Below are 18,035 nucleotides of genomic sequence, written 5' to 3' on the forward strand. Positions count from 1 at the left end.
CCTAGACAAAATTCTACAGGAAAAAGGGAAAGAAGGAAGGAATGAAAGAAGGAAGCAAGCAGAGAGAGGAAAGATAGCATGGAAAAGAAAGATGAAGTATACATTCTGGAAGAGGACATCCCCAGAAAATGGAAGGAAATATTAGATAAGAAATGTTTTGCATTCTCAAGAAATTAAAGATAACTTGAACTCTTTGAAACAAGCGATCAAAGTTGAAATGAAGCAATAGATTAAGTTGGAAAGGAAGTCGTGGGAACTAAGAAAAGAAACCAAGCTCAAAAATAATGCCACTGTTAATTAGTGCATACAGTAGTGTAACATTAAGGGTATAGCTGACATGGCAGAAAACTGAGGCAGTGAAATAGAAGACAGATTCGAGAAAAACCACACAGCATGCAGAAGAAATGAACCCAATGTGCAGTAGTGGTGAACTCTAAGACTGCCCTATGAACTCAAGAGAAGGATGCACTTACGAGCTGTTTGACCTTGGACAAATCACTTAAACTCTCCTGAATTGTCTGCAAAATTGTGCTAATAATGGTAACTACCACATGGAGCGTTATGAGGTGTACAGGGTCAGAGAATGGGTTCTGCCCATTCAAGCCGCTAAGTCTGAAGCCTGAATCTGCTTCTCGCTGCTTGTATGACCTTGAGCAATTTACTTCTTTTTCTGCTCCTGATCTGTAAAATTGTCATAACAATAGTATTCACTTCATAAGGTTCCAGTGTGGATTAAACGCTTAAGAATTGAAAGATACTTCTTGGCATGACTTCGAGAACATGTGAATATTTCAGTTTATATATACATATGTATCTTTGATATGTAAACAAAGTCAACTTATACTTAGTGGAAAATGAGAGGCATTCCCATTAAAATAGCATTAAATATCCATTATTATCATTATTTAACTAAAGTCTCTGAAAGTATTAGCTAATGCAATCAGACAAGAAAAGTAAAAAGTAAAAGGTACAAATATTTGAAAGGAGGCGTGGTTCGATTGACACTTATACATGAGGTTTGACAAGGGAAAATTAGCTAGCCAGGGGAGGAGGGGAAAGACTTGATCTTTGTGGCTCTGGGGGCAAAACTAAGGCTTAAACAGCGTGGAGAGGCAGTGAGATCTGTTACTGTGGTTGTTCAAGCTGAAGTTGGACACCATGTGTGGATGCTACGATGGGGGTTCCCTGGAGGCTGGAAGGGTTCCAGAGGGCTTCTGAGGGCCGTCCCAACAATGGGATTCTCAGGCTTTAGCAGTGAGGTACAACCTTCCCCTGCTTTTGCTGGAAATGGGTCTCCAGTCTCACCAATTGAAGTGGAATTGGGGAGGGCCCAATTGTTGAGCCAGCAAAGTGGGCGGGAAGAAGCTGACTCCTGTGTGTGTCCTTAAGCCAAGAGTCCCAGGGGTGGCTCTCTCATCTTCAAACAGCAATCTGTTCTAGTCAATGTTTCCCAGGGTGTGGTCAGTATACCTGCTGGTACAATAGATGAACTTAGCTGGCACAGGGAGGAACATTTTAAATCTTAATGCATCTATGTTATTTTCACGTGTATGAGATACTTTTATAAATAATACATCAAAACCATGACACCATCGATATTATTGCTTAGGAAAAAACTATATTTACTTAAATAAAAGCATTAAAAAAGTAAGTTTAAAGAAACATTAAAGAATGGTACAGGTGGTGAACAAGTGCGACAAATTCATGATGGAGGTACAAGAATGGTTCAAGTTTGCAAAGCAAGGGCTCTTGTTGGTGACTCTGGAGTCAGATGGGCCTGAATTCTAATTCTGGAGCCTCCACTCACTAGCTCTAAGACCTTACATTATCCAGAATCCTTTTGCTTACACGTGCCATAAAAATCAATCACTTTTGTACACTAATGTACATAGTGGCATTATTCACAATAGCCAAAAAGCAGAAACAACCCAGATGCCCATCAATGGAGCAGTGGATAAATAAAATGTGGTATATAAATACAATGGCATATTATTCAGCCTAAAAAAGGAAGGAAATTCTGACACACGCTGCAACGTGGGTGAATCTTGAAGACACTGTGCTAAGTGAAATAAGCCAGAGACAAAAAGACAAATATCTGTGATTCCACTTATGTGAGGTACCTAGAACAGTCAGATCATGGAGACGGAAAGCAAAAGGGTGGTTGCCAGGGGATGGGAGGGGGAGGGCCTGGGGAGTTATTGTTTAATGGGTATAGGGTTGCGGTTTTGCAAGATAAAAAGAGTTCTGGGAATGAATGACGGTGGTGATGGTAGCACAAAAACATTCATCTATTTAATATCCCTGAACTTAAAAGTGAGTAAGATGGTTTTATGTTAAAAAATGCATAAAAGTCAACTTTAAGATTAAGAAGTTATTGTCTCATATAATGGGGAAGGATGGGGAGAATCAGGGCCACCAGGTGTGACTTAATCTAGGACTGTGTCCCCTTGGAGCAATGATGACCAATGATGGCATCCTCTCAAATGCCAATATTCCTCCCCCTACACACAAAAAATTCCCAGGGACAGTCTGTGATTGGCCCAGCTTGGGTCACATGCTTATCCTACCCCTGAACTGGTCACTGTGCCCAGGGATGGGGTGCTCTGATTGAAGAGAGCTAGGCCTCATGTCCACCCTGGAAGAAGGGTCGGGGACATCCTGGGCAGCCCAAACAATGGCTACCACAGTGACGTAAGAGACTGGGGTCCCAAGAAGAACCTAGAGCCGTAGCAGAGAAGGTTGGAAGGCTGAATCTGTCTTCCTGTTTCAGGCAGAGAAGCAGAGGACAGGGAGAAGAAAAATTCCAGGACCTGGAGCCAGAGAAAACTTAGGAGTGACCCGGAAGTGACCATGGTGTCCTGACACCAGCAGAAGTCACCTTGCTGTCCCAATGGGGGCCAAGCCGCTGAGGACAAGGAATGTTGCCAAGCAGAGCACAGAGACTCTGCAAAGCCAAACAGACCTTATGGGTCACAGCCCAGTAACCAGTCTGGCCTCCAACCCACACAGGATCTGAGGGCACAGATGGCCCACTGCAGGTGACGAGGAAGGCAGGTCCGACACCACTCACATTTCCAGGAAGGCCAGTGACAACTCTGACCAGTGCTTTGTGAGGTGTCTGGAACCTTCAAATTCCCCCCGCCCTCCCGGCTGTCCTCCTAGGGTTTAGCAATGACTCTCTTAAAACCTAGAAAGAGGGTGCAGGCCCTCCTGGGGACTTGGCAGAGGGCCAAGGAGTCAGAGCAAACTCTGTCTTCAAAGCATGGGGAAGAGGAACCAGGAGCAAGAGTGGGTGAAGTGGCTGGAAATGAGAAAAGGATCCATTTCTCTCATCTGGAGAAGAGTGGGCCTTGGGGTATGGCCTGCAAGATGGCAGTGTAGCACAGTGAAAAGAGCGCTGGCTGAGGAGCCCCAAAGCCCTGGGTTTGAAGCCACTGTTTATTGGCTGTGTGAGCCTTGACATGTTACTTTGTTCTAAGCCTCGGATTTTCCACCTGTAGGATGTGGATAGTAATACCTGCCTTACGGGTTGCTGCAAGCATTGAATGAGGACAGGTCACCCCGTACAATCATACCTTGGCCGTCCATATTTTTGCAGTATAGTGGTTTCCTATTTGCATATCACAGTGTTTATTTCCACGATGTTTTCATATGAGCATGGTTTGGCTGAGTCCTCTTCTCTTTCTTTCTCCTGATAGACTGCAGGACTGCTGAAAAAGTCATCTATCTACCCTCAAAATATATGGCTAAGAAGCCAGGCCCAGGAAGTCTTGTCTTTAAGTGCAATGATAAGGGGTGCAAAGGTCAGGCAGTGACACGAGCATTTTTCAAGGAGTTGCGAAAGCAAACACAAGCCAGAGAAAGCAAAATAAAGAAATAAATTTGAAGGATGGGCTAAGTAACTTTGAAGAGATGTGCACTTTATGAAACAACAAAATTATGAGAATCTGCAGTGGCAAATATTACTCTCATACAACATTTCCTGAAAAATTAACGGTGATACAGAAGGATTACCTAAACAGCCAGGGTTTTTGTGCCAACAAGTCTGATTTATTTTGGAAGCAGATATCTTCTAGAATTTTTTACTGAGTGGATTTTAAAAAATTATTCATACTGGAAGATGCTATACTCTTACAACCACAACTGCCAAGGGGCAAAGACCTTGTCCCCTGAGCAGACCTTCTGTTCAGCTCAGCCCCTTGACGAGGTTGGCCAGGCTAAGGTGGGGCTAGAAGGTTTGAGAAGAGAGGCTAGAGGAAGCTGAGCTGCTGCATTAATAAGAAATAAATAAATGTGGGAGGAAATTCTGACACATGCTACCATATAGCCGAGCCTTGTGGACATTATACTAAGTGAAATAGGCCAGCCACAAAAGGACAAACATGTATGATTGTATGATTCCATTATATGATGTGTCTAGAGTAGTCAGATTCATAGAGACAGAAAGTAGAGTGGTAGTTGCCAGGGATGGTGGGTAAGTGGTGGGTTGGGGAGTTATTGGTTCCTGAGCACAGAGTTTCAGTTTTGCAAGATGAAGAGAGTTCTGGAGACAGATGGTGGTGATGGTTGCACAAGAGTGTGAATGTATTTAGTATCACTGAACTGAGCAATTAAAAATGGTTAAAATGGTAAATTTTATGTTATGTATATTTTACCACAATAAAAAAATTGGAAAAAAATAAAAATAAAATAAATGTGGGCTTTCTGGGGAAGACTGGTGGCAGGAGTGGGGACAGGGATGGAGAAAGCCAGCGGGCACAGTTATTATAGGAGAAGCTGCTACCAGGGAACCATCCCCAGTGGGAGAGTGGCCAAGGACTCTTAAAAACAAGGCAATTTAATGTGGACCATGAAGCTGTTTGCAGGATACAAGGCAGATCCCCACCCTGACCTTGACTGAAGCCTACTGTGCACAGAAGTTTTGTGTGAGTGGGGTCCTCGGGAGAACCTAGAGGGACTGAATCCATCTGAATTGCTGTGCAGTGGAGCAGTGCTGCAAGCAAAGAATGGAACCACAACCCACCCACCGGGCTGAGTCAGTAGAAGTGGGAGCTCAGAGCCACAGGTGACCATGACTTTGTCAAACCTTGATGCCTCCCTCCCCTTCATGTTCCCAGGAAATTTGCAAAAATCTCAAGGAAGACACTGGGCTTCCCAGAGGGTCATGGCCACGTTCTCTAGATCTTACAGGATAGAGATACCCCAGCTGCATCTGGGTTACATTTATATAATGTCCCTCTCCTCGTTGATCTTGACAACCACTATTTTGCTAACCCTTATGCTTTTCAGGAATGTAACCACAACTTCTGGTGAGGGCAGCTGTTTGTAAGGCAGTAGAATACAGTGGATAGAAACAAGGATTCTGGAGCCAGATATGTTGGGTTTGGATCTGGACTCTGCCACTTATTGTGTGGCCTTGGACAAGCTGTTTCACCTTTCCGAGACTGTTTATTCATCTATAAAATGGGAGTGACAATATTAATACTCTACCTCATAGAGCTTTTGGGAGAATCAAATATAGTACCCCACATAAAGCCTGTAGAACAATTCACATAGTATTCCTCATTAGCTGTTCCCCAAGTCCCTGCCTCAGGGCCTGGTAGGAACTCAATCATTGGTATCGATGATGTTCTAAGGAGGCCTGTGGGCTCCTGACCTCTGCTCTAACCTCGCCAGAGCCCTGTGTGTCTTGGCTCAAGGAGGGGCAGAGCCCCTTTCTCAGGCCGCCCTAACCACCATCTGCCTTTCTATTCCCTGGAACAGAAAAGAACCAGGAAAGGCCCATGTGATTGATGGCACTTGGGCTTTCTCCAAGGGCATGGGGATGGTTCAGTGCAGCTCATCCTCTCTCCTGGAATAAATGCCCCAAGCACAGACATGCTACTGATAGGAGAGCGGAAGTGTCCTCTTAAAGGGAAGACAGTGTTTTAATAGACTCCATGTGATATGAAAGTATGTATCGCTGTTGCAGTGGTGGGTGCAGAAGCAACCCCGAACGCGGGTCCTGAGCAAGGTGGGCAGAGAGGCTGGTGGTCCTCAGCACTCTGCCTTTGGCTTTGCCGGTTTCTCTTCCATGTTCTGGCTGGAATGCATCCGGAGGACTTGGGCTTTCCCAATGTTCTCTGCGGGAAGGGGAGACACCGCAGGCAGGAGGGGATGAGGGGCGCCCAGGCCCCTCCCCAGAGAGCTGGGGGACCCCTTCTCCTTGCAAGTCCCCCGGCGGATGTACGAGAGCAGAGGGAGGTGTGTGAGAGCCTGCGTCAAGCCCAGCTTCTTCTCTGGGCTCTGCTGGGGGCCCGGGAGGAGCTGACCCCTTGTCTGAGCCTCACTACCACCCTCTTCTTTCTGTGTGCAAGTAACAGATATCTATGAAGTCCCTGCTCTATGCCAGAGACCCTGCCCACCACTCAGGACACTGTGCTCTCTCCCCCGCACACATGTCTAAGGCACCAGGATGCCTGCGGCAGCCTTCCACTTGGTCTCCCTCATCCTCTCTTGCCCCCACAGTCCATTCTCTACACAGCAGCCAGAGGGGGCCCGCTGCACCCTGCTTGTCACCCTCCAGTGCACCTCACGCCCTCTGCATGATACCACACGCCTGCTTTCCCTCAGGCCGGCCCTGCCCACCTGCCTCATCTCATTTCACCACTATCCCTCACCTCAAGGCCTGACCACCGTGGTCTGCTTGCTCTTTCACCAACACACCAGGCGCTGGCAGCCCTGCTTATAGGCTCTCCCTCGACCTGTGTAGGGCTGGCTCCTCGCTGTCTTTCAGCTCAAGGAACCCTCTCCCAACGCGGCCACCCCTCACTCTCCATCACTGTCACCCTGCCTTATTTTCCCTATGGCACCTGTCCCCCCATTGTTTTTATTTGTTGTCTGCACTCCTCCCTAGGATGCAAGTTCCGTGGCAGCAGGAACTTGTCTGAATTCTTCCCCAGGGGTTTCCAGAGCCTAGCACACAGGTGCTAAATAAGCGTCTGTTGAATGAATGAGTGAATGGATGAATGGATAAGATGCGCAGCTTCCTTGGGCAGAGATTCATCTCCAGGGTGCCTTGACCCCCCTGGGGACCCCAGCCAGGCTGGGCCTCAGCGAGCCCCCAGAGTGACCTGCTTAGTGGCCTCCTACCTGGTTTCTCCCTCCTTGGTAGAGGTGGCGTCTTCGTCTTCTTCGGAGATTGGCTACAACCAACACAAAGGAGAGGCAGGGAGGGTCAGGCTGGAGCCACCCAGCAGAGTGGCAGGGCAGGCAGGGAGGCGAGGAAGGTGCTCCAGGGAGGGGCAAGAGCGGCCCCTCCCAGAGAGGCAGCAAGTGTCTGTCCTCGGCTGGCACCAGCCCAGGCGGGACCCCAACCACTGGGACTCCATTGCCTGCTGCAGCCACAAGGAAGCAAGGCCCTCCCATCCCAGGAAGTACGAGAGAAGCCACTGGCTCCTCGCAGACAAGGAGCCTTCCTGCGTCAGTGGAGAAGCCGGGAACCGCTGCTTCCCTAGTGAATTACTTACAGCATGAAGGACGCTCTTCAGTCTCGGATTGGCTTTACACTTCGGCAAGCCTTTCTATGCACCCCACCCGATAGAATTTTTCCTCCCTACACCTCTGGGAGAGGGGGTTTTGAGAAGGTGAAACTGAGGCTCACAGATGGAAGGCAGCTTGCCCAAGGTCACAGTGAACACTGCCTTCCTCCTGTGCTTCCTCTGGTCTCTCAAAGTGGAAGGGAAAACGAGTCTAGGGCTAGAGCAAGACCCATGCCTCCCACAAATCTAAGAACCCACCCCTTCTCACCAAGCCTGCCTACACTCCAGCACCGCCAAACTTCACATTCCCCAAAGTGTGCACAATCCTGACTTCCAGTCCTGACTTTATCCACCCTCTCCTTTGCTCACTCAAATCCATCCCAGCAGTGTTCCCAAGCTCTATCAGGAATACTCAGGTGATTGTTAAAAATACACATCCCTGTGTTCACCCCAACCTGCGGTGTTAGCATCTCTAGGAATCTGCATTTTTAACAAGCTCCCTGGTGAGGCTGGGCACTGCTGGGCTTGGAGTTTGAATCCTAGCTCTTCTGCTGACCAGCCAGGGGACTTTGGGGGTCATTTGACTGTTCCTGAGCCTCAGTTTTCTGATGTGTAAAATGGAGGCAATATTGCCTCCGTGGGTGGCTGTATGGACAGAAGTATATAGAACACCCGGCAATGTTAGGCCCACAGAGTGAGCCCCCGACATTACGAGTTCCATTGCTGACACTCAGGCCCTGCTCACCCATTTTGTGAGGCTGTCCCTCACCTTCCCTTTCCCCAGCTCGTCACGAATCTCTCTCTCCAGCCAGCCAGGGCACTTAAAACTGGCGTAAATGTGTCTTCCCAAAGACCAAGAGCTTCTGGAGGCCTAGATGTGGCTCATCCAGCCCTCTCTTATTACAGCTGACACAGGTCACACCCTCGGGCATCCCCCACAGCTGGCAACAGAGTCTAGCCTGGCAGAGTGGGCCTTCCAGCAGCACAGGTAGAACTGGAGGATGTCTGGAGAGGGACTGAGCCTTCCTCCAGGACAGGCTCAGTCAGCCGCGGCTCTGGCCAGTGCCAGGCTCCCTTCTCATCTGGGAGGACAGATGGCTGAACAGGACGGAGCCATTCTGGGAACAGAGGGGCAGGTGAGGGGTGCCAAGCCCACCTGTAGGGTGGCTGTTTCCTCTCTGGAGGTGGTTCTTGGACTTCCTGGAGCTGGTTCAGGAGCTTTTCTGCTGGGATGGAGACGAGGGGCTGAGGAAGGAGCTGAGCCACGGCTATCTGCAGGAGCCCGAGTGCGAGGTCTTTCTCTGTAAGCACAGCAAGGAGGCAGAGTCCTCAGGGCCATGACCCCAGCCCCCATCCTGTCCCTACATGGGGCAGGCAGGAAGCAGGGCCTCCAGCTCTTCTGCCCAGCGCTGGCCCAGGGCAGCTTTCTCTAGCCATCTCACACTCTGCCCTCTGTCCCGGTGGGGAGATCCCCACTTCTCTCCTGGCCCCAGTGTGTGCACCATGCCCAGCCCTTCACACCCCCCTCCTGCGTACATTGTTCTTGGCCCAGCTGCCCACCACACTCCCTGGCCCTTCTGGGAAGCCTGCTGGGGATCAGCCCTCCACCCCCTAGCCCCCATTCCCCCATCCAGGAAGCCTTCTCCAATAAGCTGTCTGGCTCCCATCACTCCTCACCCTCTCACTTAAATACAGCCTCCAACTGCTGTCCCAGTGCGTGGGTGTATGTCCACGCATATTCATGCGCATATACATGTGTGCTCTTATGTGCATGGATTTGCATGTGTGTGTTTTTTCCACAGTGGTAGATGAGGGGCTGTGTCTGCTAAGTACGGTCTTTCGACTTCTCCCTCCCAGGTGCTGAGGCCTGCGGTCAGTGTGGAAAAGGGACCCCCTCCAAGGAACAGGGTCATAGAAATCCTGCTGAGGAATCTGGAGGAAGGAGAAGTGACATTGTCCAGACGGAAAAGGTTGGTGTGGGGCTCCAAAAAGGAGAAGAGGCCCAGGCAGAAGGCCCTGGGGTGACTGCTGAGTGACATCTGAGTCCTGCAGAACCGAGTCCTGCAGAACCATCTGTCTCCACTCAGAGAAGGACCCAGGCATGGGGCTGTATCCTCACCCTTGGAGGGAGCGGAGAGAAGCCAGAACTGGATGGCACTCAGGGAGTCTGTTTGCAGGATCTGACAAAGGAGCTCCAGGATCTGTGGGCAGGAGAAGAGGCCCGGGTCAGTGTGCCCGGACAGCACGTTCCAGCCAACGCATGGGCCCCTCCCCAACAAACTGGTTCCCAGAGCCACATGCTTGGCTAAACAGGTCCCCACGATGGTCCCTGCCTCCCCTCTGCTTGGGACTTTGCACTTCACAGAGGGCTGTCTCTCCTGACATCCCTGGAGGAAGACTGTTAGCCTCCTCACTGGATGGATGAGGAACTGAGGCCTTGATGGAGGAGCACCCCTAGCAGGGAGCGGGTGGAGAGCTGAGCCTCGGAATCAGATGTGTGGACTCCTCACCCTTGAGCCCCTCTTGGGCTGAGTGTACCCCAGAGTCCCTCACTGTGAGGGTAAAGTCAGAGCTGGCCAGTCAGCTCCTCGGAGACACAGCAAGTCCCCAGTGCCTGGGTCCTTGGTGTGGGGATTTCAGGGACCCCACAGGCCTCCCCACTCTCAAATTCCAAAGCTCAGAGTCTGGAGATGTCAGCAAAGAGGTGGGGTGCCCCTAGTGGGCAGCCTGAGGGTCAGGGCTTGCTGCTTCTGCGAACCGCTCAGCCAGGGCTCCTTCTTGATGAGCAGTGTGCACCCTCTGCTCCTGGCCACAGTCTCAGCCTTCGGGATCTTTGCTACGTCAGGGTCCTTTCCCCACTGTTCTCCAGTCAAATATCACCAGGAAAAGATCCAGCTCTGTCTTGGATGGACAACGGGGCTCCCTGGGCCGCATTGCTGATGGCCCCTGTGGCTATGGTCAGCTGGAGTTGGGGCCCGTGGTGGGAGGTGGAGCCCCTGGAGTCCTCGGAAATTGGGTTCCCTCAGTGCTTGGTAGTCAGTCTTCCCAGGACGTGAAGGGGTCTGGCTCCTCCCTGGCAGAGGAGGGACTAGGCCAGGCCGCTCCTCAGGCCCACGCCTGTTCGGGTGCCCACCCTCATCCCCAGGTACTCACCTGCTGGAGCAAGTTCCACCCACACCTCTGGTCTGCCCTGGGCCCTTCTCCGTTCTCCGCAGCCAACTTACCTGCCCTGTGCCCCCTCCCCACAGGACCCGAGAACCTAATTCCAGGCAAGGTGAGGCCGCCCTATGGTGGAGAAAGTACTGTGTTCTAGTCCCGGCTATGCTTCTCCCTCTTTGGGGACCTGGATCACAGAATGTCACCTGGCAGGGCCTCAGCCTCCTCATCTGTGGAATGGGGATCCCAGACCCTGTCTGCTCTATCCACTTCACTGGAGTGTTGTAAGGCTCCAAAAGGACAGCGTGCTTGGAAGCACTGGTCACAGGGAAGGGGTCGAGATGCTGGCTAATGGTCTGGCCTTCCCTGGAGAACACATGTGCATTTTAATAGGGACTTTCATTGCCTTAACCTACGGGAAGGAGTCATGGACTCATCTCAGACCTGCATGGGGAAACTTGAACGTGGAGAAAATGAGCTTTGTGCTTTACTGTAGCACAGACCAGACCCCTCTTGGAGCATGGGGAGACCAGGCTGGGGACCAGCCTGCAGACTGCAGGCTGCAGCACACTGGGGTGTGGTCTGAGGCACACTAGGCAGGACCTTCATCTCCAAGTTTCTCATTCCACCACTGTAGCTCCCTTCATTAACTCGTCAAGTGGCAGCTGGAACAGACCTTCGCAATAACACGTTCATGCTTCCGGTTTGGCTAGATCATGGAACTAAGGCCCCAAAAGGGGAAGGGACTTAACTGAGAGGGAAAGGCTTACACGGAAACCTAGGGGCCCCGGGGATTGGAATCCAGACTCCTGACGCCCAGGTCTGGGGTTGTCAGTCTTACAGAATTAGGTACCAGTATTCCTGGGAAAGGCCACACTTTAAGGCAGTGTATGAGGGTCCTAGTTGGGATTGCTGGGAGCCAGGGAGCTGGTCCAGCCATGTTCTCTGCCCTCAGACTAGGGCCATGGCCCCCAGCCTTCCCAGGGCCTCACCAGCAGCTCCTGATCCTGAAGGACAAAGGTCTGGCCTCCTCCATCTCGGCCTGAAGCATTGTTCTGCTGGCCGCGGCGGGAGTGGCGGCGGCTGACAGCTCGGGTGGCAGGAGGGATGAGCCTACCAGTCTCCGCAGAGTACTTTGCCCTCTGCTCCCGCTGAGGCTCCTCTTTCTGCTGGGAGAAAAGTCGCCAGAGACTCCAGATGGGGTGAGGGGAGAGAGAGAGAGGAGAAGGCAGTGGTGAAGAGAAGAAAGGAGACGAGAGGAGAGGGAAAGTGAGGGGAGGGGGGGGGAGGGGAGACAAGGCTGGGTCACACCTCCAGGGCACCCACCACCTCCTCTCCTGGAATACCAGCATCACAGTGTTGCAGGGACCCGGAATATTGGCCAGGCCAGCCCACACTGTCCTAGACCCCTCTCCCCATTGGGAGCCCCTCCATTATAGCCAAAGCCTTTCCTCTTGGAACTTTGTAGGACCCTGGCTGCCCCTGTTGGTCCTTGCATGGTCCTCATACTTCCTCTTGGGCAGGCCCATTGCTGCTTCTCTCCCCAGCCTATCAGAGATTTGAAAACAGTATCTTGCTGCACCAAGGACCCCACCACCTGCCTTACTTCCTACCTCAGCTGTCCCCAGATTCTTTTCTTTGCCCTGGGAAACCCTCAAGTTAGGCCTGTAGGCACAGCGCCTGGGCCCTCCTGTCCCTGCAACTCCAGTTAAGACTGGTGGTATCCTTCTCCCCATTTTAAGGGTAAGAAAACTGAGACCCGGACAGCTTAGCTGAGTTGCCCTGGGTGAGTCAGCTGCAGAGTGGGGACGAGAACTCTGTTGCCTAAGACAAGGGCAGGACCAGACTCAGCCACGAAGGGCCAGGCCTGTCCTGGGACCAATTCCAACTGCCTTCAAGTTGCCTCCCACTTGTCTTTCCTGGTTTATGGGCACATAGCACCCATGAGGCCACCCATCTTGTTTGAAAAGCGTCAGTGTTTCTCTACTGCTATGTGATCAGACACTACACTAAGTTCAGAAGTTCAAAAGAACAAGCTGGTCTTGCACAGCTTCTAAGTCGGCCCCCTTCCCACCTTCTCGCACACTGCTGCCCACTTACACCTGCGCTCCAGCCCCCGGTCTCTAAAGACGTCCTGTGCTTTCTAGCGTCTGAGCTTTCGTGCTGTGTGTCTTCACTAGGAATGTGTGCCCAGTCCACCTCTAAGCTCTGAGCCCGTCTTGGATTTCTCCAGCAAGTTGTGGTCTCTCCTCCTCTGAGCCCTGGCTGCGACCCTCTCCCTTCGGTTGCGTTTGTTGGCCCCTCCCCCCCAGTGTCAACAGCAGCGCCTCCGCGAACTTGCTCTACTGCTGGTCTGGTCGGGTTGAACCCCCTTGGGAGGGATTTTGTTACAAAGGGATGGATCCATTTGGTCTCTTCCCAGACAGCTCCCTTGTTCTGCACCCACCTCTTTGTTCTTCAGTTGGTTCTCCTTGGTGAAGATGGCCACCCGGGAAGCCAGGTCCTTCAACTCCTTCCTCCAGGCCTCTGGGAGGAGGGGACAAGATCCTGCCAACTGACACCTGGGGCTCTCCTCCTTGCCCTCCCTGTGGCACTGGGGTTTGGGAGGGCTGTGTGTGGAAGAGCCTCCCCTCCTTCCAGACTTCACTGGCATCTTAAAGGGAAAGGGGAGGCAGTGCCCTTGGGGGAAGGATTAGGAATCACACCATGGGCAGGGGTGGAGCGGGTGGCTCCTGGGGGAGGCTGAGGTTCACATCCTAGGCTGTGGCTTCACTGGGAGATGCTGGAGAGCATTTGGCTGCATACCAAGATGCCCGTGGTTTAATCCAGCTTTGCCTCTTTTAGGAACCGGAGGCTGGGACTGAGATTCAGCAGAGATGCTGCGCCAGTTATGAAAACGTTGAACTGCTCCCGGAGAGGCTGAGGCCAGTAAGGAGCGCTTCAGCAACCTGCCAAACCCCTCGGCCCTGCACCTGTCCCAGCCTCCTCCACAGGCCTGGCCCCTGCCTCCGCCCACCTTGAGGGAAGGGGAAGGCTGGGCAGAGCAGAGGCTTCTGGAACGCTGCTCCAGCATTGTCTATGGTGGATCATTCTGACTGGCCGGAGCCTGAGCACGCAAGTTTCTGAATATTTCCAACAGTGTCCCTGTCTGCAGCTGTAAGTCACATCACTGCTGCCCCCATCTGCTTGTCTTCTGCCTGTTATAACTTCTCAAACACCTCAAATCCAAGCAGGGGCACATTTCTGAGGACGGGTAGGGTGGGAATAATGCAACTGTCTGAGGAAATGAGGAAAAAAGTGGGGTACCCCACTGGAACCCCCCCAACCTAATAGCAGTAGCCTTTTCCTTCCCAGGCACCTGCCCAAGAGGGGCAGCCCTTGGGGAGAGGTGGAACCCCGAGCTAGTGGGGATGTGGCCCAAGTACCCACCAGAAGAAAGCCGGGGGTTGCGATTGGACTGTGGGTCTCCAATAGGGAGAGAGATGGTAGGCATCCCCATCAGACAGCGGGATAAGAATGCGGCGTGAGGCAAAGCGGCCAGAGAGACCTTGTCCCTGACGACACAGACAGGCTTCCCGGTGAGATCTGTGGAGGGTTAGAGGCTGTGGGAAGGGAGGCCTGGGTGCACCCCAAGAACTCTGGGAGGCCAGGAGGAGGCTGGTGGGCAGGGAGAGCACTGGCCCCACTTCTTCCACTAGCCACAGCCCATAGATCACTAGAGCTGGGAGGGCCTCTGCCACCACCGAAACCTCACCCACAGGGGCACTGACAATGGACAATGGAAGGGATGTGCTCAGGGTCACACAGCAAGTCAGGCAGAGGTGAGACAAGAACCCAGGCTTCCAGGGACCCTAGTCCTGGGGTCCTTTTGGTTTTCTGTGACAGAGCAACCAACTGCAGGTGCCAGTGCACAGAGGCAGGCACGTGAGGGCAGGGGCATTAAGCCAGAGCCTGTGAGGAGATTTCGCCAGACCCTCTGGATAAGACTTCCCGCCATCTCTCAGCCTGTGCAGGGCTGAGAGCACGGCAGCCTGGAGGTGGCAGCAAGCAGTGTACACATGAGGACCCTTCCAGCCAAGGTCTGTGTGCCATTCTAGGTTCATCAGATAGTTAAGCTTGGAGGAGCTGCCTGGTTAGGACTCAGCGTGGTTGCTCACTCTCTCCTTCCTGAAGCACTTTCCTTCGGTGCAAGACTCCTCCCTCTCCTGGTTCCTCCTAGCTCGGGGCTGCTCCTCATCTCTGCTGCTTCCACTGCATCTCCTCAGCCTCCTAGCCCTGAGATCCCCAGGGCTCAGGCCCAGGTGCTCCCCTCCCATATCTGCACATTCTCCTGGGTGACCCCACCCAGGCATGCCCCTTCCAACACAGTCCCTACTCGAATAGCTCTCATGTTCACATCTCTCCCCTGGACTTAAGACCCGGCTGCCCACTCTGCAGCTCCACCTGGACGTCTAAAAGGCATCTCACCTCTTTCACATCCCAGACCAGACTCCTGACTCCTCCGCCCAGCTCCACTCACCCCTTCTGCAGTCTTCTTTGTCTCAGGCAATGCAACTCCAGTTTTCCAGTTGCTCAAGCCAAAAACCTTGGAGTCGGCCTTGCCTCCCGCTTCCCCTCACAGCCCATTTCTAATCAGTCGGCAATTCCTGTTGGCTTTCCCTTCTGCGCATCTCAGGAGCGGGACCACTAACTCCACCACTGCTACCTTCCTGGTCTGGGCCACCATCCAGACAGAGGCCAGTAGGTCACTTCTGTCACTTCTTTGCTCTCAGCCTTCCAATGGCTCCCATCTGACTCGATGAGATGGCTTAATGGTGACTACGGTGACCCCCAAGGCCCACGTGATCTGGGCTCCCACTGTGTCTCTGATACATCTGCTTTCTCACCCTCCTTACTCTGCTCCAGCCAGGGTGGTTTCCTTGCTGTTCCTCCAACAGAGCCAGGATGCTCGCCTCAGGGCCTTTCTATTTACTCTTCCCTCTGCCTGGGACATTCATCCCTCTGATGGCCACCTGGTTCATGCCCTTTCTTCCTTTCATTCTTTGCTCAAATGTTATGCTGCTCGTCAGGTCTCCCCTCCATAGCCTTGGGACTTACCACCTCTGATACTTAGTGTTTCCTATCCTTGCCCACCAGACAGCAGGCTCCCTGAGGGCAGGGACTGTCAGTATGGGCCATATCCCCAGGGTCTAAAGAAAGTACCTGTCCCATAGTTCACACTCAGTGGGTATTTGATGAATGGTTGAGTGGATGAAATGGCCTGAGTTAGACAAAAGAGCACAGCTCTGGGGCAGAATGTTCATCCCTTTTTCTTTTTCTGATTTGTAAAATGGGAGATTGGGCAGTGAGAGAAATCCTGTAGGGATGTGCAGCCTGCCCTTGGAGCCTGCCCCCCAAGGCAAGTCTTGGCTTGGCCAAGTGCTTGCAAGTGGCCAAGCAGCTCTGTGACCCTGGCCATGTTCCCATCCTCTCTGGACCTCAGCCTGGAAACAGGGGCTGGGTCCTCCCTTTCCAGTTTTCCAGACCGCCCCACCGCCGCCAGCCAGGCCTTGCCTCCCCCAGCCCTACCTTGGATGTGGGTCACGTGCTGGGGGTGGGGGTGGTGCCGGGAGAAGAAGGAGTGGTGGCTGAGGCAGCCAAAGCGGTAGGCACCAGGGGTTTGGGGTATGGGGGTCCTCAGTGCCTCTCGGATCAGCTCGAAATCCACGATCCCTGGGATCATCGGTTCTTTCTGTGGCCTGCTGTCCCCATGGTTCCTTGGCCTGTGCCCTGACTTCTTCTCAGGCTTCGGTTCAGCCTTTGGACTGAAGGAGAGGGTCAAGGAGAAGTTAATGGAGCCTCCTGGCAGCAGCGCGCAGCCTAGCTCAGAGCTGTGTTTATTATAGAGTCCATTCCTGAGACCCTGAAATCTGGTTTCCAGGATTTCACCACCACCCCCTTGACACCCAAAGCTGAGCCTTCCCCAGGGTCCATTCCCGATTGGTGCAATCCAGTACCAGGAGGCTTTGTCTTTCTAAGATGTCTTAGCCCGGAGCTAGGATCCATTTGAGAGAACTCAGATGGAACCTCCCAGGACCCCAGTTGTTTCCCAGAAACCATCTCTAAAGCCAGAAAGAAAAGCTACCGACTCACCTACTCCTCCAAATACTTGCGTTGGAACAAAGGCACACTATATACACCTCCAGGGCCAGGGGGCTAACCCAGAAGGGCCTCTCCCCAAGCCAAACTGTTGGCAGGTCAGGAGAAGCCAGCTGTAGGCCGTCACCCTCCCCCCATGCCCTCAGGGGCAGTTTTGGCCCAGACTCGGCATCCAAGTCTTTCTACCAAGGGGGCCCCTCCCAGGAGGTGCAGAGCTGACGCTATCAGGGCTGCAACGCTGCAGGGAAGCTTCAAGCTCTTCGCTTCACGGGAGTCAAACTGTCTCAGGTTCTCTGTCCTCCACCCTGCACCCCTTCCCTCTCCTGAGGACACTGTGCCTCTGACCCTGGAGGAAGAGGTCGAGGTCAGTCCAGCAAGGATCCAAAGGTGGTCTGCTCTCCGCCCGGGGCTTGGGAGTACCCCCTGCCTGCTCGCTGTCTGCATTCCCTTCTGGTGGCCCTGGCTGAAGGGAGTCCTGGAGTATATAGATGGACTCTGGATGTGCTAAGCAAGTCATTCTGCCCCGGGACCCTCTGAGGATTTCGCTGACCAGGCCCCTGGGTTTCCTGTTCTCTCCTTAACTCGTCTCTAAGGGATCTGGGACTTAAAGAAATAACAGCAAACTTTCTCTGATAGTCAAAGTTGGCTGACCTTCCTTGTCCCCAACTAGCAGGAGAAGTCACCCTTGAAAACCCCTGCAATTTCTGTGCTTAGTGCTCCTGCCCCCTGCCACCCCTCCTCCCCCCGCCCCCAGGGAGGGGTCCAGCCTGTGACCTGTGACAACTCGGACCTGAGAACCCACTGGGGGCCTGACTGACACCAGTGGAAAGTGAGCAAGTACTGCCTGCCTTGAAGCCTCCTTACCCTCTACCCATCCGTGGAGTTCCCCCGAGGCCGCCTTGGTCCTCCACCCTGCCCCATCCTCACCCCTCCTCAGCCAGCATTGGGGCCTTACCTCATCGGTGGCTGTTCAGCCAACTGGGTCCCCACCTCCATAGCCATTGGAGGGTTTCTAACGGAGTAAAGACCAGTACACTTAATACCAGTGTTGAAGATGGATAACAGGAACTCTCATAGGCTGGTGGTGGGAGTGTAAACTGGAACAGACACTTTAGAGGGAAAAAATTGGCAATATCTTGTAAAATTAAACATTTTCATGCCATATGACCCAGCAATACCTCTCCCAGATATATGCCCAAGAGAGACTCTTGCAGATGTGCA

General features: G+C 52.8%; 1 protein-coding gene across 1 annotated transcript; it reads right to left on the bottom strand.

Moving 5' to 3' along the window:
* Positions 1–1,686: 1,686 nt before the first annotated feature.
* TBATA (thymus, brain and testes associated) lies at positions 1,687–17,810 on the bottom strand. Its single transcript, XM_070519358.1, has 9 exons — positions 17,770–17,810; positions 16,245–16,480; positions 14,106–14,261; positions 13,117–13,202; positions 11,669–11,845; positions 9,640–9,721; positions 8,677–8,821; positions 7,132–7,184; positions 1,687–6,122 (listed from the first exon to the last, which is right to left on the bottom strand). The coding sequence occupies exons 1-9, from the start codon at positions 17,808–17,810 to the stop codon at positions 6,037–6,039; spliced, it is 1,062 nt and encodes a 353-aa protein (XP_070375459.1). The 3' UTR covers positions 1,687–6,036.
* Positions 17,811–18,035: the final 225 nt, after the last annotated feature.

This window comes from Equus asinus, chromosome 2 (genome assembly GCF_041296235.1).
Source record: "Equus asinus isolate D_3611 breed Donkey chromosome 2, EquAss-T2T_v2, whole genome shotgun sequence".
Classification (NCBI taxonomy): Eukaryota; Metazoa; Chordata; class Mammalia; order Perissodactyla; family Equidae; genus Equus; species Equus asinus.